General features: G+C 46.7%; 1 protein-coding gene across 1 annotated transcript in view; it reads right to left on the bottom strand.

The window, feature by feature from the left end:
- LOC112249374 (talin-2-like) overlaps positions 1 to 25,833 on the bottom strand; it is a gene marked incomplete at its 3' end in the record, with an annotated part of 114,391 nt that overhangs the window by 21,270 nt on the left and 67,288 nt on the right. The window contains 13 exon segments of the mRNA XM_042321220.1: positions 2,385 to 2,513; positions 4,095 to 4,261; positions 7,961 to 8,120; positions 8,251 to 8,385; positions 12,978 to 13,145; positions 13,283 to 13,381; positions 14,620 to 14,828; positions 15,616 to 15,724; positions 16,161 to 16,274; positions 16,597 to 16,777; positions 17,765 to 17,841; positions 18,051 to 18,152; positions 23,089 to 23,244. Coding sequence (XP_042177154.1) covers positions 2,385 to 2,513; positions 4,095 to 4,261; positions 7,961 to 8,120; positions 8,251 to 8,385; positions 12,978 to 13,145; positions 13,283 to 13,381; positions 14,620 to 14,828; positions 15,616 to 15,724; positions 16,161 to 16,274; positions 16,597 to 16,777; positions 17,765 to 17,841; positions 18,051 to 18,152; positions 23,089 to 23,244 — 1,806 coding nt within the window.

Genomic DNA, 25,833 nt, shown 5'->3' with positions numbered 1-25,833 from the left:
TCTACTCAACTTGTTCAACAAACACACCATTCATTAACAGATTCAGCTGAGGTCTAGAATGATTTGTACCAAATACAATGCTCTTAGCTTTAGGACCAGTTTATTACTAGCCACCGATTATAAAACAGACTGCAACTCTTTGTTAAGGGTTTCAGTGACTTAATAAGCTGTGATTGCTGATGCGTATATGGTTGAATCATCAGCATACATGGACAAACATTGTTTAATGCCAGTGGCATGTCATTGGTAAAAATATAAAAAAAGAGTAGAGAGCCTAGAGAGCTGCCCTGCGGTACACCACACTTTACATGTTTGACAGAGAAGCTCCCATTAAATAAAACCATTTGAATTCTATCAGATAGATGGCTCTGAATCCATGATATGGCAGAGGTTGAAAAGCCATAACCTGTTGCTGAGAGAACTTATGTGTTATGGGCAATACTATCAAAGGCTGCACTGAAATCTAACCGCTCCCACAATCTTCTAATAAAACAATCATCAGTCATTTGTGTCAGTGCAGTACATGTTGAGTGCCCTTCTCTATAAGCATGCTGAAAGTCTGTTGTTAATTTGTTTATAGAGAAATAGCATTGTATTTGGTCAAACCATTTTTTCCAACAGTTTGCTAAGAGCTGGCAGCAAGCTGATAGGTCTGCTGTTAGAACTAGTAAAGGCCGCTTTACATGATCGATACATGGACGGTCACGGAATTTCGTCAGCCGGTGATTGTCAAGCAAATAACTGCCGGTCTCACGGTAACTTACCATTAATTAACAAACACATTTAGCATCTCCTGGCTTCCACACATAGCCTACAAGGCATTTTAAAAAGTCTAATAAATCCATGTAATATAGCCTCCCACTTCACAATAAATCCATTATTTATTTTAGACAGGTCTAAAGAAGCATGATATGAAGAAAATGTAGTCTATTTCAGAAGAAAATAATAGCATGCTCGGAGTTATCCTTATGTTAGGTCCTGATATGGATATGCCAAATGGCTGTGGGCTATACTACTTAATTTAGCAGATAAGATTTGCTTATAATTAAGTGGCATTATTTTATAGTATGAAGAATACAATTGAACAAAGCTGAATAAAATAAATAATTTCTCCAAAACGATTTGAGGGAATGCGCACATGCCTCTATTCTGTGTTGAGCGGTTAACAAAGAAATAGGTACTCCTATATGCGTAATTTAGAGTTAATAATGTAACTTTAGTTGTTCTACATTTACAACTGCGACCTGGCCAAGAAAAAGCAAAGCAGTGTGACAAAAACCATAGAGTTACACAAGGGATAAATAAACTTACAGTCAATAACACAATAGAAAAGTCTATATACAGAGTGTGCAAATGTTGTAAGATTAGCGAGATAAGGCAATAAACCTCAAGAACTTGACCACCACTCAACAACTTGACCACCTTTGGTCTTTGTCATGGTACCTAGCAACGTAGGTTACGCTGTTACTCCTCACAGTTCCAGACAGGGCAGGTCGCAGGGAAGATTGAAAACAACAAACAGCAGGGATCTAGACAGCCACAAGCCCGGGACAATCTGTGATCCCTGCCACAGGCTGCGTTCAAGCCCCCAAGAAAACCCTGCTAGCTTGATAGGCAGCTAGCAAGCAGCTACATCAAATAGCTCCTCAGAAACGGTCTTGGTCGGCAGGATCACTGGACAGAGAGTAGCAGACCCAGCAACTGATGCCAACTGCGTCTCGGGATCCACACTCAAAAGGTAGCTAGATACTAAGAAACTTTTTAACACACTTTCAAAACACCAAACTGAGCTCACCCTCATTCCGCGTTCAACAGTCATATGTAAAATGCTCCTTTTACATTTCAGTGGCTAGTAGGATGACGATCGAAGAATGATACTGGATGGTCTCTACTTTCATATGAAGGAAAACCTACAAGGACTTCTCAGAATGTAAACAGGAAGGGAAAGGAAGTTTCTATAACAGTTGAATGTACCCAGAGTACACTGTAGCTCTCCAAACACACTCAGTAATGTCCTGTACTGTATATAACTGTTCTTGCATGGTTTACATCAACAGTTGGAAATAATAGCTCTGGTAATGTAATCACCTCTTCACGTTAACCTAAAGCCCAAAATAATACAGCATATCAAAAATACTATTTCTAGACTTTCACTCAAAGCCTGTTGTTTTCCATGCGACTGACAATGTGGTGTGTATGTAGAGCAAGAGCTATGATGAGGAGACGCAAGTGGAAGTGCCTGCTTACTCAGCCCCAGAGCCATATACAGAGTTTGGCAAACCCATTTATGGGACGCCACCTTAGCACCAAACTCGCGGAGCCACCCATAGGTATACTGTACATATATGGCTCTGCCCAGCATAGGTCAGACTCATCCAACTGACCTCTAGCCTGTTAATGAGCTTCTTCTTGATGGCGTTCTGAGCTGCAGCGTTGGTGGCCACGCGTAAGCCCTCAGCCGCCTCCCTCAGTCTCTGCTGCTGGTCCTCGTTCTCTGGGTATGCCGCTGCACCCTGTTACACACACACACACACAAAGTAAGGACCTCATCCATCATTAAACTGGAGCAGATGCATCCAGGGAAAGTGCTAGAGTCCAACTGTAATCATGTCCGTATGTAATGACAGCAGCTCTTCTTTGTCTATCTATCAACAACTTGTTGAGGAAACATCAAGATCCCTTTTCGTTACCTCTTCCTCTGGCTCCACCTCTCTTTACCTCTCTCTGTCTCTCCAGCTGTCTCTGATTGTACGTGACTGGGTTCAGTTCACACAAACCAATATCCCTAAAAGCCTCTGTGCGTCCTATTGTTGAGGGAATGAAGAGAATCTAGAGCCTAAGCCTCCATGCCATTTAGTTAATTAATCAGCCAGGCGCTTCCCTCACCTGCTGCTGAATGTAACCCTCTACAGTACATTACAGCAGCCATCTTATAGCTCTCTAATACACACACACTAAAAACATACCACCCACAGCCCCAAGGTGATGTTTATAGTAAGCCCAGACTAATGTGAAGAGACATTACAGTACTAATTCCTCAAGAGTAGAGGGGAATAATGTGATTGACTGTTGAAATGCAAAACAGTTTTTTCATAACAGTGTGTCATGTTAGCCAGCCCAGTACAGGCTATCATTGATACTATTCGCTGCTTCCTGTACGCCAGGTTACCTGTCACTTATGTGTGATCACAAATTGTCACTGAAGGGAAAACCAATTGTATTCTAATAATAAAAGGGATTGGAAATGAAACACAGAGTAGTGTCCGAAATTAAACTACGTGGCTAATGTCCAGATTTCTCAGAGAGAAAGCCAAACGAAGAGTCCCCACTACTGCCATATATCCTTTCTCCATGCCTCAGCAAAACCTTCTCTACCCTCAATCAATCAATTATACGATGCTTATATTAGCATCGTATAATATATATTTTTTGTGCATACACCCCCCCCCCCTCCGAGACCCTGGGTTACAACCAGGGATCAGCCAATGTTGACAGCAACCCTGGAGCAATTAGTGTTAAGTACATTGCTCAAGGGCAGATCGACAGATATTTCACCTTTTGGTTACCTGCCCAACACGCTAACTGCAACTAGGGGTAGTGCTATAGTATTGAATACAGCCCCCCTTTCTGACAGTTACCAAGGAAACAGTGGCTGGGCAAATCCTTCATTGATAGTGATAAAGATAGCTGCTATAATGTGATTAATGTGGAATCAAAGCATCTAACCAGCTGTAAGATACGGCCCCATTTAGCATTCATGATGGCAGGGACATTAATACTTGTCTGTAAGGCTGAGGAGCAGATGAAGAATCAAGTGGACTGCCTGAATAAAAGTAGACTGATATTTAACTACACAACCAGGAAGCACCCAAATAGCACTGTTGAAAAAGCTCCGGTTTGAATGAATGTAACCAAATGCAATACAACCCCATTTGGATAACCATATCAAACATACATGAAATGCATATCAATGTAAATTGTAAATAAGAATTTGCCTAGTTAAATAAAAGGTTAATTAAAAAATAATACACTGGCAAAGGTTGTTGTTGACCGAAAGCTTAGCACAGTAAGTAAGCCATTATTACGTACTGTACCTTAGCAGCCTCCACCATCCTGGCTGTGGCGTCTGCCAGTAGTTTAGCTGCAGCAAGTAGCTTCTTAGAGTTGTCAACATCCACTTCCACCTCAGCATCTGACCGCATGGCATTCACCAGGTCAGAGGTGGCCTGAGCCAGGACCCTGGCCTGACGAACCATCTCTCCTGAGAGGGGAGAGAAAGAGGGGGATGGGTAGAAGTAGAAGGGGTGGAGACGTGTGTGTGCGCGTGCGAGCGAGAGAGAGCGGGTCGGCGTGCGAGCGAGCGAGAGCGGGCGAGTCGGCGTGCGAGCGAGAGAGAGCGAGTCGGCGTGCGAGCGAGTCGGCGTGCGAGCGAGAGCGGGCGAGTCGGCGTGCGAGCGAGAGAGAGCGAGTCGGCGTGCGAGCAGGTCGGCGTGCGAGCGAGAGCGGGCGAGTCGGCGTGCGAGAGAGAGCGAGTCGGCGTGCGAGAGAGAGCGGGTCGGCGTGCGAGAGAGAGAGCGGCTCAGCGTGCGAGAGAGAGCGAGTCAGCGTGAGAGCGAGTCAGCGAGCGAGAGAGAGCGAGCCAGCGAGCGAGAGAGAGCGAGCCAGCGAGAGAGAGCGAGCCAGCGAGCGAGAGAGCGAGTCAGCGAGCGAGAGAGAGCGGCTCAGCGTGCGAGCAAGAGAGAGCGGCTCAGCGTGCGAGCGAGAGAGAGCGAGTCAGCGTGAGCGCGAGCCAGCAAGCGAGAGAGAGCGAGCGAGCGAGAGCCAGCGAGCGAGAGAGAGAGAGCCAGCGAGCGAGAGAGAGAGAGCCAGCGAGCGAGAGAGAGAGAGCCAGCGAGCGAGAGAGAGAGAGCCAGCGAGCGAGAGAGAGAGAGCCAGCGAGCGAGAGAGAGAGAGCCAGCGAGCGAGAGAGAGCCAGCGAGCGAGAGAGCCAGCGAGCGAGAGAGAGCGAGCCAGCGAGAGAGAGCGAGCCAGCGAGCGAGAGAGCGAGTCAGCGTGCGAGCGAGAGAGAGCGGCTCAGCGTGCGAGCGAGAGAGAGCGGCTCAGCGTGCGAGCGAGAGAGAGCGGCTCAGCGTGCGAGCGAGAGAGAGCGGCTCAGCGTGCGAGCGAGAGAGAGCGAGTCAGCGTGAGCGCGAGCCAGCGAGCGAGAGAGAGCGAGCGAGCGAGAGCCAGCGAGCGAGAGAGAGAGAGCCAGCGAGCGAGAGAGAGAGAGCTCAGCGTGCGCGAGCGAGAGAGAGAGAGCCAGCGAGCGAGAGAGAGAGCCAGCGAGCGAGAGAGAGAGAGAGCCAGCGAGCGAGAGAGAGAGAGCCAGCGAGCGAGAGAGAGAGAGCCAGCGAGCGAGAGAGAGCCAGCGAGCGAGAGAGAGAGAGCCAGCGAGCGAGAGAGAGAGAGCCAGCGAGAGAGAGAGAGCCAGCGAGAGAGAGAGAGCCAGCGAGAGAGAGAGAGCCAGCGAGAGAGAGAGAGCCAGCGAGAGAGAGAGAGCCAGCGAGAGAGAGAGAGCCAGCGAGAGAGAGAGAGCCAGCGAGAGAGAGCGAGTCAGCGAGCGAGAGAGAGCGAGTCATTGAGCGAGAGAGAGAGAGCGAGTCATTGAGCGAGAGAGAGAGCGAGTCAGCGAGCGAGAGAGAGCGAGTCAGCGAGCGAGAGAGAGCGAGTGAGTCAGCGAGAGAGAGCGAGTCAGCGAGCGAGAGAGAGCGAGTCAGAGAGCGAGTCAGAGAGCGAGCGAGTCAGAGAGCGAGAGAGAGCGAGTCAGAGAGAGAGAGAGAGCGCGAGTCAGCGAGCGAGAGAGAGCGAGTCAGCGAGCGAGAGAGAGCGGCTCGCCGTGCGAGCGAGAGAGAGCGGCTCAGCGTGCGAGCGAGAGAGAGCGGCTCAGCGTGCGAGAGAGAGCGAGTCAGCGTGAGTGCGAGCCAGCGAGCGAGAGAGAGCGGGCCAGCGAGCGAGAGAGAGCGGCTCAGCGTGTGAGCGAGAGAGAGAGCGGCTCAGCGTGCGAGCGAGAGCCAGCGAGCGAGAGAGAGCCAGCGAGCGAGAGAGAGAGAGCAAGCGAGCGAGAGAGAGCGAGCCAGCGAGCGAGAGAGAGCGGCTCAGCGTGCGAGCGAGAGAGAGCGGCTCAGCGTGCGAGAGAGAGAGAGCGGCTCAGCGTGCGAGAGAGAGAGAGCGGCTCAGCGTGCGAGCGAGAGAGAGCGGCTCAGCGTGCGAGCGAGAGAGAGCGGCTCAGCGTGCGAGCGAGAGAGAGCGGCTCAGCGTGCGAGCGAGAGAGAGCGGCTCAGCGTGCGAGCGAGAGAGAGCGGCTCAGCGTGCGAGCGAGAGAGAGCGGCTCAGCGTGCGAGCGAGAGAGAGCGGCTCAGCGTGCGAGCGAGAGAGAGCGGCTCAGCGTGCGAGCGAGAGAGAGCGGCTCAGCGTGCGAGCGTGAGAGAACGAGTCAGCGTGAGCGCGAGCCAGCGAGCGAGAGAGAGCGAGCCAGCGAGCGAGAGCGGCTCAGCGTGCGAGCAAGAGAGCGAGTCGGCGTGCAAGAGAGAGAGAGCGGGTCGGCGTGCGAGAGAGAGCGGCTCAGCGTGCGAGCGAGAGAGAGCGAGTCAGCGTGAGCGCGAGCCAGCAAGCGAGAGAGAGCGAGCGAGCGAGAGCCAGCGAGCGAGAGAGAGCCAGCGAGCGAGAGAGAGCGAGCCAGCGAGCGAGAGAGAGCGAGCCAGCGAGCGAGAGAGAGAGAGCCAGCGAGCGAGAGAGAGAGAGCCAGCGAGCGAGAGAGAGAGAGCCAGCGAGCGAGAGAGAGAGAGCCAGCGAGCGAGAGAGAGCGAGCCAGCGAGCGAGAGAGAGCCAGCGAGAGAGAGAGAGCCAGCGAGCGAGAAAGAGCGAGTCATTGAGCGAGAGAGCGAGTCAGCGAGCGAGAGAGAGCGAGTCAGCGAGCGAGAGAGAGCGAGTCAGCGAGAGAGAGCGAGTCAGCGAGAGAGAGCGAGTCAGCGAGAGAGAGCGAGTCAGCGAGAGAGAGCGAGTCAGCGAGAGAGAGCGAGTCAGCGAGCGAGAGAGAGCGAGTCAGCGAGCGAGAGAGAGCGAGTCAGCGAGCGAGAGAGAGCGAGTCAGCGAGAGAGAGTGAGTCAGCGAGCGAGAGAGAGCGAGTCAGAGAGCGAGCGAGTCAGAGAGCGAGTCAGAGAGAGAGAGAGAGCGAGTCAGCGAGCGAGAGAGAGCGAGTCAGCGAGCGAGAGCAGCTCAGCGTGCGAGCGAGAGCGGCTCAGCGTGCGAGAGAGAGCGAGTCAGCGTGAGTGCGAGCCAGCGAGGCGAGAGAGAGCAGGCCAGCGAGCGAGCCAGCGAGCGAGAGCGGCTCGGCGTGCGAGCGAGAGAGAGCGGGTCGGCGTGCGAGAGAGAGAGAGCGGGTCGGCGTGCGAGAGAGAGAGAGCGGCGTCGCAGCGTGCGCAGCGTGCGAGAGAGAGAGAGGAGAGAGAGAACGATAAAGGGCTACTGTATGACTAAATCATACTAGTCCAAGGAGACGAGATATGGGTAGTTATTCTCTCTATTAAAGAACACATGGCTTTAAACTGGTCATCTGGCAGCCAGCATTGAGAACTCGAGCCAATCTGCCAACACTCCCCTGGGAGAGAGAATGAGTCTTTTTCCAATCCATTTTTATACTCAACTAACTGAGGCTTATGTCAGGTGTGACTTGAACCCACATATTTGCTGTTGGCTGAAAGCCAGCATTCTTCAACAGGTTGGGTACAGAATAGAATGAGGTTCTTTAGAGCAGCTGGGAGACACTTTCTATACACCAAGAGGCTTTAAATCTAAATATCAACAAACATTCATCAATTTAAAAATGAAATCAAGCTTTATTGGCATTTAATTTAATAGTTCTATTTAGCGACTTCATCACTACCACTACTAGGGAATCCCCTTCCTTCCCTCCTCTCCTCACCTGCGTCTCCCATGGAGCTGAAGATGCTCTCTGTTACGGTCATGATGGTGTCGGTGGCCTGGTCGTAGCGACCAATGGGCTCGCCGTGGGAGGCGTAGTGGCATACGTGCTCCAGCAGGTCCCCCAGGGCCTGACCGACAACACTGGCTGCAGAACTCACCTGCAGGATGTCTCTCAATTCAGATTCAATTCAGGAAGTACACTGACAAACCCATTTCAATGTTCCTCAATGCTTCTATATGAGAAAACTGTACTGAAATTGAGATGGAGTTGACCCCAACTCCGCTCACCTGCTTCAGCATCTCCCCGTCGACTGTGGCAGACAGACAGGCCTGGACACAGCCCTCCACTGAGCGGTCTACCAGCTTCCCTGCCTCAATCAGCTGCTCCTGGCACACTGGGGAGCTGATGGTGGGACTCACCACCTGCAGGGAGCGATGGAGAAAGTAAGAGAGGGATATAGAGAGTTAGAGGAAGAGCGAGATCAGCTGCTCCTGGAACACCAGAGCACTGATGGTGACAGTCTCCACCTGGAGAGGAAGGGGAAAGTGAAGAGAGGGATATAGAGAGTTAGAGGAAGAGCGATGGAGAAAGTAAGAGAGGGATATAGAGAGTTAGAGGAAGAGCGAGATCAGCTGCTCCTGGAACACCAGAGCACTGATGGTGACAGTCTCCACCTGGAGAGGAAGGGGTGATGGAGAAAGTAAGAGAGGGATATAGAGAGTTAGAGGAAGAGCGAGATCAGCTGCTCCTGGAACACCAGAGCACTGATGGTGACAGTCTCCACCTGGAGAGGAAGGGGTGATGGAGAAAGTGAGAGAGGGATATAGAGAGTTAGAGGAAGAGCGAGATCAGCTGCTCCTGGAACACCAGAGCACTGATGGTGACAGTCTCCACCTGGAGAGGAAGGGGTGATGGAGAAAAATGAGTGAATGTGTTGAAAGAGAAACAAAGGAAAAAATATGAAATAAACAGATCATTTCAGATGAAAAACACTTCCGTTGAACATCTAGGTATATATTATTGAAGTTACTAACTTTACCTGGGGTTATTGAAGTTACTAACTTTACCTGAAGTTATTGAAGTTACTAACTTTACCTGGGGTTATTGAAGTTACTAACTTTACCTGGGAGCACTATTGAAGTTACTCACTTTACCTGGGGTTATTGAAGTTAATCACTTTACCTGGGGTTATTGAGGAAGGGGTGATGGAGAAAGTAACTTTACCTGGGGTTATTGGAAGAGTCTCACTTTACCTGGGGTTACAGTCTCCACCTGGAAGGGGTGATGGAGTTACTCACTTTACCTGGGGTTATTGAAGTTACTAACTTTACCTGGGGTTATTGAAGTCACTTTACCTGGGTTATTGAAGTTACTCACTTTACCTGGGGTTATTGAAGTTACTCACTTTACCTGGGGTTATTGAAGTTACTCACTTTACCTGGGGTTATTGAAGTTACTCACTTTACCTGGGGTTATTGAAGTTACTAACTTTACCTGGGGTTATTGAAGTTACTCACTTTACCTGGGGTTATTGAAGTTACTCACTTTACCTGGGGTTATTGAAGTTACTCACTTTACCTGGGGTTATTGAAGTTACTCACTTTACCTGGGGTTATTGAAGTTACTCACTTTACCTGGGGTTATTACCTGGTTATTGAAGTTACTCACTTTACCTGGGGTTATTGAAGTTACTCACTTTACCTGGGGTTATTGAAGTTACTCAACTTTACCTGGGGTTATTGAAGTTACTAACTTTACCTGGGGTTATTGAAGTTAAACTTTACCTGGGGTTATTGAAGTTACTCACTTTACCTGGGGTTATTGAAGTTACTCACTTTACCTGGGGTTATTGAAGTTACTCACTTTACCTGGGGTTATTTTACCTGAAGTTAAGTTACTACTTTACCTGGGGTTATTGAAGTTACTCTTTACCTGGGGTTATTGAAGTTACTAACTTTACCTGGGGTTATTGAAGTTACTAACTTTACCTGGGGTTATTGAAGTTACTAACTTTACCTGGGGTTATTGAAGTTACTCACTTTACCTGGGGTTATTGAAGTTACTAACTTTACCTGGGGTTATTGAAGTTACTCACTTTACCTGGGGTTATTGAAGTTACTCACTTTACCTGGGGTTATTGAAGTTACTAACTTTACCTGGGAGTTATTGAAGTTATTGAAGTTACTCACTTTACCTGGGGTTATTGAAGTTAATCACTTTACCTGGGGTTATTGAAGTTACTAACTTTACCTGGGGTTACCTGGGGTTACTCACTTTACCTGGGGTTATCGAAGTTACTCACTTTACCTGGGGTTATTGAAGTTAATCACTTTACCTGGGGTTATTGAAGTTACTCACTTTACCTGGGGTTATTGAAGTTACTAACTTTACCTGGGGTTATTGAAGTTAATCACTTTACCTGGGGTTATTGAAGTTAATCACTTTACCTGGGGTTATTGAAGTTAATCACTTTACCTGGGGTTATTGAAGTTAATCACTTTACCTGGGGTTATTGAAGTTACTCACTTTACCTGGGGTTATTGAAGTTAATCACTTTACCTGGGGTTATTGAAGTTACTCACTTTACCTGGGGTTATTGAAGTTAATCACTTTACCTGGGGTTATTGAAGTTACTAACTTTACCTGGGGTTATTGAAGTTAATCACTTTACCTGGGGTTATTGAAGTTAATCACTTTACCTGGGGTTATTGAAGTTAGTCACTTTACCTGGGGTTATTGAAGTTAATCACTTTACCTGGGGTTATTGAAGTTACTCACTTTACCTGGGGTTATTGAAGTTACTCACTTTACCTGGGGTTATTGAAGTTACTCACTTTACCTGGGGTTATTGAAGTTAATCACTTTACCTGGGGTTATTGAAGTTAGTAACTTTACCTGGGGTTATTGAAGTTAATCACTTTACCTGGGGTTATTGAAGTTAATCACTTTACCTGGGGTTATTGAAGTTAATCACTTTACCTGGGGTTATTGAAGTTATTTTACCTGAAGTTAATCACTTTACCTGGGGTTATTGAAGTTAATCACTTTACCTGGGGTTATTGAAGTTAATCACTTTACCTGGGGTTATTGAAGTTAATCACTTTACCTGGGGTTATTGAAGTTAATCACTTTACCTGGGGTTATTGAAGTTACTAACTTTACCTGGGGTTATTGAAGTTAGTCACTTTACCTGGGGTTATTGAAGTTAATCACTTTACCTGGGGTTATTGAAGGTTATTGAAGTTAATCACTTTACCTGGGGTTATTGAAGTTAATCACTTTACCTGGGGTTATTGGGGGGGTTATTGAAGGGGTTATTGAAGTTATCACTTTACCTGGGGTTATTGAAGTTAATCACTTTACCTTTATTGAAGTTAGTCACTTTACCTGGGGTTATTGAAGTTACTCACTTTACCTGGGGTTATTGAAGTTAATCACTTTACCTGGGGTTATTGAAGTTAGTCACTTTACCTGGGGTTATTGAAGTTAATCACTTTACCTGGGGTTATTGAAGTTAATCACTTTACCTGGGTTATTGAAGTTAATCACTTTACCTGGGGTTATTGAAGTTAGTCACTTTACCTGGGGTTATTGAAGTTAATCACTTTACCTGGGGTTATTGAAGTTAATCACTTTACCTGGGGTTATTGAAGTTAATCACTTTACCTGGGGTTATTGAAGTTAATCACTTTACCTGGGGTTATTGAAGTTAATCACTTTACCTGGGGTTATTGAAGTTAAGGTTAAGTTAATCACTTTACCTGGGGTTATTGAAGTTACTAACTTTACCTGGGGTTATTGAAGTTAATCACTTTACCTGGGGTTATTGAAGTTAATCACTTTACCTGGGGTTATTGAAGTTAGTCACTTTACCTGGGGTTATTGAAGTTAGTAACTTTACCTGGGGTTATTGAAGTTAGTCACTTTACCTGGGGTTATTGAAGTTAATCACTTTACCTGGGGTTATTGAAGTTAGTCACTTTACCTGGGGTTATTGAAGTTAGTAACTTTACCTGGGGTTATTGAAGTTAATCACTTTACCTGGGGTTATTGAAGTTACTACTTTACCTGGGGTTATTGAAGTTACTAACTTTACCTGGGGTTATTGAAGTTAGGAACTTTACCTGGGGTTATTGAAGTTAGGAACTTTACCTGGGGTTATTGAAGTTACTAACTTTACCTGGGGTTATTGAAGTTACTATCTTTACCTGGGTTATTGAAGTTACTAACTTTACCTGGGGTTATTGAAGTTACTCACTTTACCTGGGGTTATTGAAGTTACTCACTTTACCTGGGGTTATTGAAGTTAGTAACTTTACCTGGGGTTATTGAAGTTAATCACTTTACCTGGGTTATTGAAGTTAATCACTTTACCTGGGGTTATTGAAGTTAGGAACTTTACCTGGGGTTATTGAAGTTAGTCACTTTACCTGGGGTTATTGAAGTTAGTAACTTTACCTGGGGTTATTGAAGTTAATCACTTTACCTGGGGTTATTGAAGTTAATCACTTTACCTGGGGTTATTGAAGTTAGTAACTTTACCTGGGGTTATTGAAGTTAGTAACTTTACCTGGGGTTATTGAAGTTAGGAACTTTACCTGGGTTATTGAAGTTAATCACTTTACCTGGGGTTATTGAAGTTAGGAACTTTACCTGGGTTATTGAAGTTACTAACTTTACCTGGGTTATTGAAGTTACTATCTTTACCTGGGTTATTGAAGTTACTAACTTTACCTGGGGTTATTGAAGTTACTAACTTTACCTGGGGTTATTGAAGTTACTAACTTTACCTGGGTTATTGAAGTTACTAACTTTACCTGGGGTTATTGAAGTTACTAACTTTACCTGGGTTATTGAAGTTACTAACTTTACCTGGGTTATTGAAGTGGAAGAATCATAGCTACTGTTGTTGAATTATCCACCGCAGCACTGCCACAAACCTTTCCCCCTCTCACATCATTCTCATCATGATGAAATGTCAGTGGGAGTGTGTGAAAGGTCTACAGTGTTGTACCTTGGCACAGGCCACCAGCTGGGAGGTGGAGAGGGCACACTGCGTGGCAGCAGCGATGACTCTGTTCTGTAGGGCCGTGTCGTCTGCCACCTGGGCCACGTTCTTAGCCTTCAGCACCATCATGGCTGCCGCGTTGGCCACCGCCTTGGCCAGGATCATCAGCACCTCCTGAAATGGTCCTCACCATTATTCATGTCCAATCCCATGAGATTGGGTGCAACTGCAGAATAATCCCTCTAAATGTGCCGAGTCTGAATCGCATGTGAATGGTTGTAATGAGAAAAATTTAAAATAAACAAACTTACCTGGAACCTCTCGTCTGACTCGTTCTCTCCTATCTGAAGAAGCAGGTCCCCACTGGCCTGGCCTATACTGCCTGCTGCACTCAGCACTGTCTGACGGGGCTGAGAGAACAGGAAGTCAGAGTACAGCTATGGCACAAGGGTTAGCCCACGTGGGGTCTACGGTAGGTAGACCTAAATTACAGCTGGCTCAGCATCTACGCTTAACCCCAGAAGGTCGACACACCAGATTAGTTTAGATGAGCTACTGTATTTCTGAATCCACATCAGGGTATTTTCATATTGTCAAGACAGAATCTCCCAAAAACATTATTATCCCAACTGGCCTTGAAGAGAACACTGTGAGCATAGTGAACTGGTGCAGGTCTATGTTTATTTTACCTTTATTTAACCAGGCAAGTCAGTTAAGAACAAATTCTTATTTTCAATGACGGCCTAGGAACAGTGGGTTAACTGCCTGTTCAAGGGCAGAACGACAGATTTGTACCTTGTAAGCTCGGGATTTGAACTTGCAACCTTTCGGTTACTAGTCCAACGCTCTAACCACTAGGCTACCCTGCCTCCCCAGATGTGAAATCCATTATTCAACATGGCAGTGATGAATCATTCACAGCAGAATTATCCTCACCAGCCTTTGTTTTGTTCAACGTGAACAAAACACACAGTAGCAAAGGAAGGTTGAATAGCTCAAATGGCCATATTTTGTTATGGTTCTGCCTGGCTGTCGGTCTCTGGCCATCTGTCTCTGTTCAGACATGAGGGCAGGAATACAATAGACAGCCAACACATGACACACACACACACTCCCTAAAAAAGGGAAATATTAATCAAATTAAGCCTTGTAACTGGGAGGAGTGCCACCATATGAAAACAGTAGGAGCTCAGTTGGTATTATTGAGGCCAGTGGTGCATTAGTGATAAGTACAGTATAAACACCTCCAATCAATCAGAGGTCAAACCTAACACACTCTACAGCCTTCTGTTACCCTCTCTTTAAAGGCAATACAACTGGGAAAGATCAACTGTGATGTTTGTTCTGTTACTAAAGAGAATATAAAATGCCTTATATCAGGGACAATGGAACTTAATGAGAGGCCCAAGTAAGTCTAGAACATTGAATCATGTGTAGAAGCCAGCTCATGTGCTCTTCAGATACCACAGGTGTTGGGCTGAAGCATTGTTGGTATAGAACTCTGGCCACGGAAAGCCGCAGTAGGCCAATCTGCAGGCTTTTGTTTCAAGTGTGCTTGCTTTGCACTAAGCTGGAACAAAAGGCCGTAAACACTCTAGGCTCTCCTGGACCAGTGCTGAGTCATCTGCCTCCGCCAGCCCTGTCTCACCTCTCCGGAGGCAGGCTCCACAGCCTTGAGCAGGTCAGAGACGGCCCCGGCAAGGTTCCTAGCGGCACCCATAAGGTCATTGCTCCCGCCCGTGTCGTCCTCTATAAGAGCAGCCAGTAGCTTCACACCCTTAGACATCTCTGTCAGGTTGGAGGAGATGGTGGTGATGGCACAGCCCACTGCAGTGTAGTCTGTGTCTGTCGGGTCACCTATAAAAGGGAGGGAGGAAGGAGGGGAGGGGAGGGGACGAGAGAGAGAGCGGCAGAGGGAATAGAGTATAGTAAGCAAAAGTGAAAGAGAGTGGGGATGGAAAGAGGCAGAGAGGATAGAGAAGGAGAATGAAAAAACGAGACAGAGATAAAGAGAGCCAAGTTAACCATCTCAAGCCCTTCTGGCCTGTCCTCTGGGTACCTAACAGGGTGCAGTACAGTGAGCCAGTATGTGTCAAACATATACCCATGTTACACTCAGCCAGTCAATTCAGCATGTCACATTAGATCATTCTGTTTAGACATGAGACTGCTGGTGGGAATGACCAGACGTTTAGATAAAGGGGAAAGGGTCAGGGACCGTATAAAGCATCTCAGAGCGCTGGTCCAGGATCAGGACCCCTTGTCCATGTCATCTTATTCACTATACGATGGTCTGAAAGGCCAAACTGATCCTATATCAGCACTCTTCTCTGATTGCGACTGGACAACAGAGCAGGGAAGTCCCCTTATATTGAAACAGATGGTTGAAGCACCGACTGTCCCTTGGCTGGGTTCAGCATGGCACCAAACCAATGATATGAAGAATACTGCCAGCTCGCATGGCCCACTAGTACACATTATAATGGATACCAGTTCACCATTACTGTAGATTTACACGTAATGAAAACCAGATCATTAATTTGAAAAATGTCAAGTGTGAATAATTTAAAACCACAAGACGTAAAAATGAAGAAAAACTTCTTGTAAAAATGGTCATTTCCTGAGTCATCCCAAAGCCACGTACCAGCGGTGAGGTTGACCACAGAAGCTGTTCCTGCGGTGATGGCGTCCACCTGGGAGTGGATCTCATGTTTGGACTCATCCACCTTGTTCTGGATCCACACCTTGGATGCCTGGAGGAGAGAGATGGTACTGGTTCATCAGAATTATCACATGAAGGTGGTACTTGGCAGCTAAAAGCTGAATTGCAGAACATACAAGTAAATAAGAAGAATGAAACATCAGAAAGTCAGGATGGGAGTTGGAGGATGAATGTGATCTAGGAGCTGAAGCAGGGAGAATGCATTGAGAGAACAGCACTAGGGTGAGCATAGACGTAGTTACATTTATTTTAAGGAGTGAAAATGTAAATGTAAATAAAATGTAAAGATTTGGATCAGAAGCTTTAAGAGTATTAACAACTTAATTATAAGTTAATAGGGTATGAAATTAGCTGAGTGCTGTGTGTGCTTATCTGTGTGTGACGGTCAGAATGCTGTTATATGTCCTCCTCACCATGTCCTGTCCCAGTGGAGACAAGTGTGTGTGTGTGTGTGTGTGTGTCCACACCATGTCCTGTCCCAGAGGAGGCAGGTTGTCCACCTCCCCCAGATCAGCCTGTGCCTGCTGTACTGCCTGCATACTGGTGTTGATGGTCCCCATCAGGGCCTGCTGGGCCGAGCTCTGGAGAGAACAAACATACAGACATGATTAATATCTACTAAACACGTATAGAGATATGAGATGGAGAGAGAGAGATACATATTAAAAGAGGATGTGTGTGAGAGAGAGAGAGAGAGAGAGAGAGAGAGAGAGAGAGAGAGAGAGAGAGAGAGAGAGAGAGAGAGAGAGAGAGAGAGAGAGAGAGAGAAAGAAGTGGAGAGAGAGACAGAAAGTGAGGGGTGTGTGAAAGTGTGTGTGTGTGTGTGTGTGTGTGTGTGTGTGTGTGTGTGTGTGTGTGTGTGTGTGTGAGAGAGGACATGTAACATTGCATTCCTGCTCTCACCAGTGGTGGCATGTGTCCTCGGTGCATCTGTCCCATGATGACCTGTTGCTGTGCAGAAGGCATGGTGCCCATGCTGAGAGACTCTGCTCCTATAGAGCCAGACCTGATCACCCCTGGTAGAGCCACAGAGCCATGCTCCACACGACCCACACGGTTAAACTGCTGCTGCAGGATCGTCGACCTGGAAACACGCAGATAAACAGACAAATTCTACATGAATTAACTATGGTCTGTGCATGATTTTCAAAAAAACGCATCTGTGATAATTAATATTCATCACATAATTATCGATACCATCCACAGGTGGTCCAACTATCGAAGGATGGTGGTGTCTGTTTGCCAGACTCGGTGTGTGTGTGTGTGTGTGTGTGTGTGTGTGTGTGGTGCTAACAGGAACCACGGCCGACATCAAACCTTCATTGTGTTCTTCCAGGAACAAGACTCTGTTATTCTTCAGACGAAGCCTTCCAGGTTTGGTTTCCTGTGAGTTTGCAGTATTAATGCCTGTGTCTTCCCTTAGGCCCTCTATGCTATCCTCCACACTGACTGGCCCAGATAAGGGAACAACACAAAGTCTGTGTCTCAAATGGCACGCTATTCCCTAATTAGTGTGCTACTTTTGATCAGGGCACATAGGGCTCTGGCCAAAAGTAATGCACTAAATAGGGAGCCATTTGGGACACTATCAAGGCCAATATTCCCTCAGTACAGGAACGGAAACATCAATTGAGACTAGACAGGAAAACAGCTTACGTAATTTAACGACAGCTCTATGTAGATAAAGGGACTAATACGCGTGTAATTAGGGAAGTTCAGATAAAAGTGTTGTTTATCCGGACGGAGAGAACGGAGAAAAAGAGAAACTCCAACAGAGGAAGTTGATCCTAAGGGACAATACTATCCTCACTGATGGGGAAGTGTTCATGAGTACAGTCAGGTGTATTTATGAGATCTATACATTATAGCTGGAACATAAAAAGGGACTGAGGCCATGTTGGCTTCATTAGCCACTGAACGGACAAAAACAGGCGAGACTAACTGGATCTCCCCAATAATATACCCTCTTTCATTTTGAAATGTTTTCTGTTGCGTGCCCTAATTAACACAACCCTGGTCTGTACGACACTACTAGTGTGTGTTGCTGAGCATTATATAACAGTTCACATACTTCTTAGGGGAGACAGATTCTTCCAGCATGGTGGATTCTTCATCTCCTTCTAAACCAAAACGGTCTTTACTTTGCTTCTACAGAGACAGAGACAGAGACAAAGAGAGAGAAATTCACAAAGGTGACAATGGCTATTCTCTAAAAGGCAACACATTGTGATTGGCAGGTAGGTTTAGGCATAACTATTTGGACATGCATGGGAGTATTGATGTTTTCTAGAAGCAGTGTCCCTCACTTTAACAAGTGGATAATCTAGCTGCGATGGGAAAGGGTTTCCTAAACTCACCTTTTTGAGGATGATGTCAATGTATCCAGCGATGAGCTGAGAGATCTGTTCTCCCTCAGTGGTCTGGACTGAGTAGTAGCTCTCCTGGTACTCCCCAAAATCCTACAGCAGAGGTCCATACCAAATATAGCATTTTATACCGGACTATTACAAAAGCCTACAACAGCCAGACAAACAGAGGATAATACCAAATCCTATACATTCCTACCAGAGGCAAACACACACGGCTTCATACCAAATCCTATACCTCCCTACCAGAGGCAAACACACACGGCTTCATACCAAATCCTATACCTCCCTACCAGAGGCAAACACACACGGCTTCATACCAAATCCTATACCTCCCTACCAGAGGCAAACACACAGGGCTTCATACCAAATCCTATACCTCCCTACCAGAGGCAAACACACATGGCTCCATACCAAATCCTATACCTCCCTACCAGAGGCAAACACACAGGGCTTCATACCAAATCCTATACCTCCCTACCAGAGGCAAACACACATGGCTCCATACCAAATCCTATACCTCCCTACCAGAGGCAAACACACACAGCTTCATACCAAATCCTATACCTCCCTACCAGAGGCAAACACACATGGCTCCATACCAAATCCTATACATTCCTACCAGAGGCAAACACACAGCTTCATACCAAATCCTATACCTCCCTACCAGAGGCAAACACACATGGCTCCATACCAAATCCTATACCTCCCTACCAGAGGCAAACACACACAGCTTCATGGCAAATCCTATACCTCCCTACCAGAGGCAAACACACATGGCTCCATACCAAATCCTATACATTCCTACCAGAGGCAAACACACATGGCTCCATACCAAATCCTATACATTCCTACCAGAGGCAAACACACAGCTTCATACCAAATCCTATACCTCCCTACCAGAGGCAAACACACATGGCTCCATACCAAATCCTATACCTCCCTACCAGAGGCAAACACACAGGGCTTCATACCAAATCCTATACCTCCCTACCAGAGGCAAACACACATGGCTCCATACCAAATCCTATACATTCCTACCAGAGGCAAACACACAGCTTCATACCAAATCCTATACCTCCCTACCAGAGGCAAACACACATGGCTTCATGGCAAATCCTACACCTCCCTACCAGAGGCAAACACACAGGGCTTCATACCAAATCCTATACCTCCCTACCAGAGGCAAACACACATGGCTCCATACCAAATCCTATACATTCCTACCAGAGGCAAACACACAGCTTCATACCAAATCCTATACCTCCCTACCAGAGGCAAACACACATGGCTTCATGGCAAATCCTACACCTCCCTACCAGAGGCAAACACACAGGGCTTCATACCAAATCCTATACCTCCCTACCAGAGGCAAACACACATGGCTCCATACCAAATCCTATACATTCCTACCAGAGGCAAACACACAGGGCTTCATGGCAAATCCTATACCTCCCTACCAGAGGCAAACACACATGGCTCCATACCAAATCCTATACCTCCCTACCAGAGGCAAACACACAGGGCTTCATGGCAAATCCTATACCTCCCTACCAGAGGCAAACACACATGGCTCCATACCAAATCCTATACCTCCCTACCAGAGGCAAACACACAGGGCTTCATACCAAATCCTATACCTCCCTACCAGAGGCAAACACACATGGCTCCATACCAAATCCTATACATTCCTACCAGAGGCAAACACACAGCTTCATACCAAATCCTATACCTCCCTACCAGAGGCAAACACACATGGCTCCATACCAAATCCTATACCTCCCTACCAGAGGCAAACACACAGGGCTTCATACCAAATCCTATACCTCCCTACCAGAGGCAAACACACATGGCTCCATACCAAATCCTATACATTCCTACCAGAGGCAAACACACAGCTTCATACCAAATCCTATACCTCCCTACCAGAGGCAAACACACATGGCTCCATACCAAATCCTATACATTCCTACCAGAGGCAAACACACAGCTTCATACCAAATCCTATACCTCCCTACCAGAGGCAAACACACAGCTTCATACCAAATCCTATACCTCCCTACCAGAGGCAAACACACATGGCTCCATACCAAATCCTATACATTCCTACCAGAGGCAAACACACAGCTTCATACCAAATCCTATACCTCCCTACCAGAGGCAAACACACATGGCTCCATACCAAATCCTATACCTCCCTACCAGAGGCAAACACACATGGCTTCATGGCAAATCCTATACCTCCCTACCAGAGGCAAACACACATGGCTCCATACCAAATCCTATACCTCCCTACCAGAGGCAAACACACACAGCTTCATGGCAAATCCTATACCTCCCTACCAGAGGCAAACACACATGGCTTCATACCAAATCCTATACCTCCCTACCAGAGGCAAACACACATGGCTTCATGGCAAATCCTATACCTCCCTACCAGAGGCAAAACACACATGGCTCCATACCAAATCCTATACCTCCCTACCAGAGGCAAACACACATGGCTCCATACCAAATCCTATACCTCCCTACCAGAGGCAAACACACATGGCTCCATACCAAATCCTATACCTCCCTACCAGAGGCAAACACACATGGCTTCATGGCAAATCCTATACCTCCCTACCAGAGGCAAACACACATGGCTTCATGGCAAATCCTATACCTCCCTACCAGAGGCAAACACACAGCTTCATACCAAATCCTATACCTCCCTACCAGAGGCAAACACACATGGCTCCATACCAAATCCTATACCTCCCTACCAGAGGCAAACACACATGGCTTCATGGCAAATCCTATACCTCCCTACCAGAGGCAAACACACATGGCTTCATACCAAATCCTATACCTCCCTACCAGAGGCAAACACACATGGCTTCATGGCAAATCCTATACCTCCCTACCAGAGGCAAACACACACAGCTTCATGGCAAATCCTATACCTCCCTACCAGAGGCAAACACACACGGCTTCATACCAAATCCTATACCTCCCTACCAGAGGCAAACACACACGGCTTCATACCAAATCCTATACCTCCCTACCAGAGGCAAACACACACGGCTTCATACCAAATCGTATACATCCCTACCAGAGGCAAACACACAGGGCTTCATAGCAAATCCTACAACAGTCAAACACAGGACGCCAAATGCTACATCTCACACTGGAATAACACACAGAGGTTCATGACAAATGCTCCATCTCACACTGGAATAACACACAGAGGTTCATGACAAATGCTCCATCTCACACTGGAATAACACACAGAGGTTCATGACAAATGCTCCATCTCACACTGGAATAACACACAGAGGTTCATGACAAATGCTACATCTCACACTGGAATAACACAGAGGTTCATGACAAATGCTCCATCTCACACTGGAATAACACACAGAGGTTCATGACAAATGCTCCATCTCACACTGGAATAACACAGAGGTTCATGACAAATGCTCCAGCTAATGGCAAACTGTATACAGCATCTCTTACTGTAATAACATTCAAAGCAAGATCCCAACCACTGCAGTGAACGTATGGAATGAGTTTACATAGAGGACTTGGCTCAGTGTGTGGGGATTCATGTGAACGTATGGAATGAGTTTACATAGAGGACTTGGCTCAGTGTGTGGGGATTCATGTGAACGTATGGAATGAGTTTACATAGAGGACTTGGCTCAGTGTGTGGGGATTCATGTGAACGTATGGAATGAGTTTACATAGAGGACTTGGCTCAGTGTGTGGGGATTCATGTGAACGTATGGAATGAGTTTACATAGAGGACTTGGTTCAGTGTGTGGGGATTCATGTGAACGTATGGAATGAGTTTACATAGAGGACTTGGCTCAGTGTGTGGGGATTCATGTGAACGTATGGAATGAGTTTACATAGAGGACTTGGCTCAGTGTGTGGGGATTCATGTGAACATATGGAATGAGTTTACATAGAGGACTTGGCTCAGTGTGTGGGGATTCATGTGAACGTATGGAATGAGTTTACATAGAGGACTTGGCTCAGTGTGTGGGGATTCATGTGAACGTATGGAATAAGTTATTTATAACAGACGCCAGACATTGAGCTGCTGGAGCCTAGACATCAAACTGCTAGCAGGCTGTAGCCACTGTCAGATTAAACCAATTAGAGTTATTGTCATATAAAGGCACACTTCACATGGAAGAATCTGTGTGGGGAAAGAAGAAAATCACTTCGGACGTTAAATATCAGGAGACATTCCATAGAATATCATTCTATATTCCTTAGTCCTATTTCTGGACATCATCTTTTAGAATATGAAACTGATCTGACCCTGCCAACAGGGGTTTGAAAATGGATGAAAGGATGCCCACAAAGGAATACGCATGATTGGTTGAATAAAATTCTCCGAATATATTTCAAAGCATTCACCAAAAAGGTACAGCTTAACATCAACAGCTTCAGTATCAAGGTACAGAGGTTGCATGCCAGATGGCACCCTATTCCCTCCGGTCAAAAGTAGAGCACTTTAAAGGGAATATGGTGCAGAGGGAACATTTGGGACACAGAGGGAACATTCCTGAACTGTACCAACACAGAGAGGATTAATTCAATTGAGTGTTGGTAAAGACGGCATGTCTACAAAAGGAGATCTTCTAGATTAGACATGTCTTTAGTCACTGACTCTTAGTAAAGTCACAAAGGGCATTCAGGCAAGACAAAGGGGGGTTTGTTCAATTTATTAAGTTGAACAATTGAATGAGTGACGAGAAGAGTCTTCACACTAATTGTTTATGAGAAGAGAAACATTCAGATGAACATTTCATTTACTGAGAGTCTATCTATGTGTAATCTACCTAAGAAATACAGCACAACGGACATACATGTTAGAGGGCAGATAATGGACTGGTGTTTGTGTGTATAATATACAAGAGGTCTCTGTGGACCCTGTCAGTCTTCTAGTGGACTATAGGAAGTGTAGGCGGCAGCACTGAGGAAGGGAGTCTTACCACACACACACACACATATATACACACGCTGGGGTTCTCACCAGGGTGAAGCTCTTGGGCGAGGCGGCCCATCTCTTTACAGTGGTGAGGGGCCACTCCTGCACCACGTCTTTGGTCTTCTCCTCCACCCTCATCACTGACTCTTTGGTTATCCCCAACAGCCTGGGGACCAGCTTATTCTTACTCTTCATCTTCTCCTATAAAACAGTGTGACAGAACAATGGGAAATATTAAGCAACAAAAGCCTATTGGAGAATGATGAAGAATATGAAGAATAAGCAACAACTAACACTCAGAGAACAGTGGAAAATACGCAACAAATTAATACTATTAATCAATCTTCTAATACAATTACAAAACAGTCAATAGAAAACAATGGAAAATCAAAAGCAATAAAGCTTCATTAGAGAACAGAGTGAAATAAGCGTCCAAAACCTCATTAAACTTCATATTCACATGAATGGTTAAGATAGTCCTTAATATGTCTAATCCATCAAGAATCATGGACTGCCTTTCCACTCACTTTCCGAAAATAGAAATGGCATCCTTCTCCCTCTGTCTCATGTGGCTTTTCTGACTGATCAGAGGGAGAGAGGAGAGTTGATTGGGAGTGACTCAGGGACAGAGGTGAGGAGTGTTTAAGAGTTGCTCAACACTGCCTTGCTGATGGAGTGGGTATCTATGGGCTCTGCAGGGGTGAGGGCCAGGGGAACTGGAGGGGTCAGGCCCGGGGGCTGGGGTTAACGGGAACTGGAGGGTTGAGGGCCACAGGGCTGGGGTTAACAGGGGAACTGGAGGGTTGAGGGCCACAGGTCTGGGGTTAACAGGGGAACTGGAGGGTTGAGGGCCACAGGTCTGGGGTTAACAGGGGAACTGGAGGGATGAGGGCCACAGGTCTGGGGTTACCAGGTGAACTGGAGGGATGAGGGACGGGGAGGGGGGAGGGGTGACCAGGGGAGCTGGAGGGGGTGAGGGCCAGGGGAGGCCCCTCCTATCTCCCTGTGGGGGCTGCAGTAAAAGGACAGACCCTGCCTGGCAGAGGTGCAGCCAGAAACCACTAGTTAACTCTCCAGGTGCTTGCTCTCTGTCTCCCCCCCTCGCGCTCTCTCCCTGCTCACAGGGAAGTAATCATTATGCCACACTCCAGTGCACAGGCTGCAGGCACATGGTCACTTTCCAGGAACACAATGAACCTCACAGAGGTGATGATGATGGGAGTAAGTTAGTGTTCACTGCTTTGCTACAGTTCTACCACCTTAACCAGAGTCATTTAAATCCATCAACTATGACTTCATATTACCTTCTCATAAACCACTGTGGGATGTCAAATCAAATCAAATTTTATTTGTCACATACACATGGTTAGCAGATGTTAATGCGAGTGTAGCGAAATGCTTGTGCTTCTAGTTCCGACAATGCAGTAATAACGAACAAGTAATCTAACTAACAATTCCAAAAAAAAACTACTGTCTTATACACAGTGTAAGGGGATAAAGAATATGTACATAAGGATATATGAATGAGTGATGGTACAGAGCAGCATAGGCAAGATACAGTAGATGATATCGAGTACAGTATATACATATGAGATGAGTATGTAAACCAAGTGGCATAGTTAAAGTGGCTAGTGATACATGTATTACATAAGGATGCAGTCGATGATATAGAGTACAGTATCTACGTATGCATATGAGATGAATAATGTAGGGTAAGTAACATTATATAAGGTAGCATTGTTTAAAGTGGCTAGTGATATATTTACATCATTTCCCATCAATTCCCATGATTAAAGTGGCTGGAGTAGAGTCAGTGTCATTGACAGTGTGTTGGCAGTAGCCACTCAATGTTAGTGGTGGCTGTTTAACAGTCTGATGGCCTTGAGATAGAAGCTGTTTTTCAGTCTCTCGGTCCCAGCTTTGATGCACCTGTACTGACCTCGCCTTCTGGATGACAGCGGGGTGAACAGGCAGTGGCTCGGTGGTTGATGTCCTTGATGATCTTTATGGCCTTCCTGTAGCATCGGGTGGTGTAGGTGTCCTGGAGGGCAGGTAGTTTGCCCCGGTGATGCGTTGTGCAGACCTCACTACCCTCTGGAGAGCCTTACGGTTGAGGGCGGTGCAGTTGCCATACCAGGCGGTGATACAGCCCGCCAGGATGCTCTCGATTGTGCATCTGTAGAAGTTTGTGAGTGCTTTTGGTGACAAGCCGAATTTCTTCAGCCTCCTGAGGTTGAAGAGGCGCTGCTGCGCCTTCCTCACGATGCTGTCTGTGTGAGTGGACCAATTCAGTTTGTCTGTGATGTGTATGCCGAGGAACTTAAAACTTGCTACCCTCTCCACTACTGTTCCATCGATGTGGATGGGGGGGTGTTCCCTCTGCTGTTTCCTGAAGTCCACAATCATCTCCTTAGTTTTGTTGACGTTGAGTGTGAGGTTATTTTCCTGACACCACACTCCGAGGGCCCTCACCTCCTCCCTGTAGGCCGTCTCGTCGTTGTTGGTAATCAAGCCTACCACTGTTGTGTCGTCCGCAAACTTGATGATTGAGTTGGAGCGTGCATGGCCACGCAGTCGTGGGTGAACAGGGAGTACAGGAGAGTGCTCAGAACGCACCCTTGTGGGGCCCCAGTGTTGAGGATCAGCGGGGAGGAGATGTTGTTGCCTACCCTCACCACCTGGGGGCGGCCCGTCAGGAAGTCCAGTACCCAGTTGCACAGGGCGGGGTCGAGACCCAGGGTCTCGAGCTTGATGACGAGCTTGGAGGGTACTATGGTGTTGAATGCCGAG

This window comes from Oncorhynchus tshawytscha, linkage group LG04, assembly GCF_018296145.1.
Source record: "Oncorhynchus tshawytscha isolate Ot180627B linkage group LG04, Otsh_v2.0, whole genome shotgun sequence".
In the NCBI taxonomy this organism is placed as follows: Eukaryota; Metazoa; Chordata; class Actinopteri; order Salmoniformes; family Salmonidae; genus Oncorhynchus; species Oncorhynchus tshawytscha.
The sequence above is the reverse complement of the archived record's forward strand: the minus strand, read 5'-3'. Positions and strand labels throughout refer to the sequence as shown.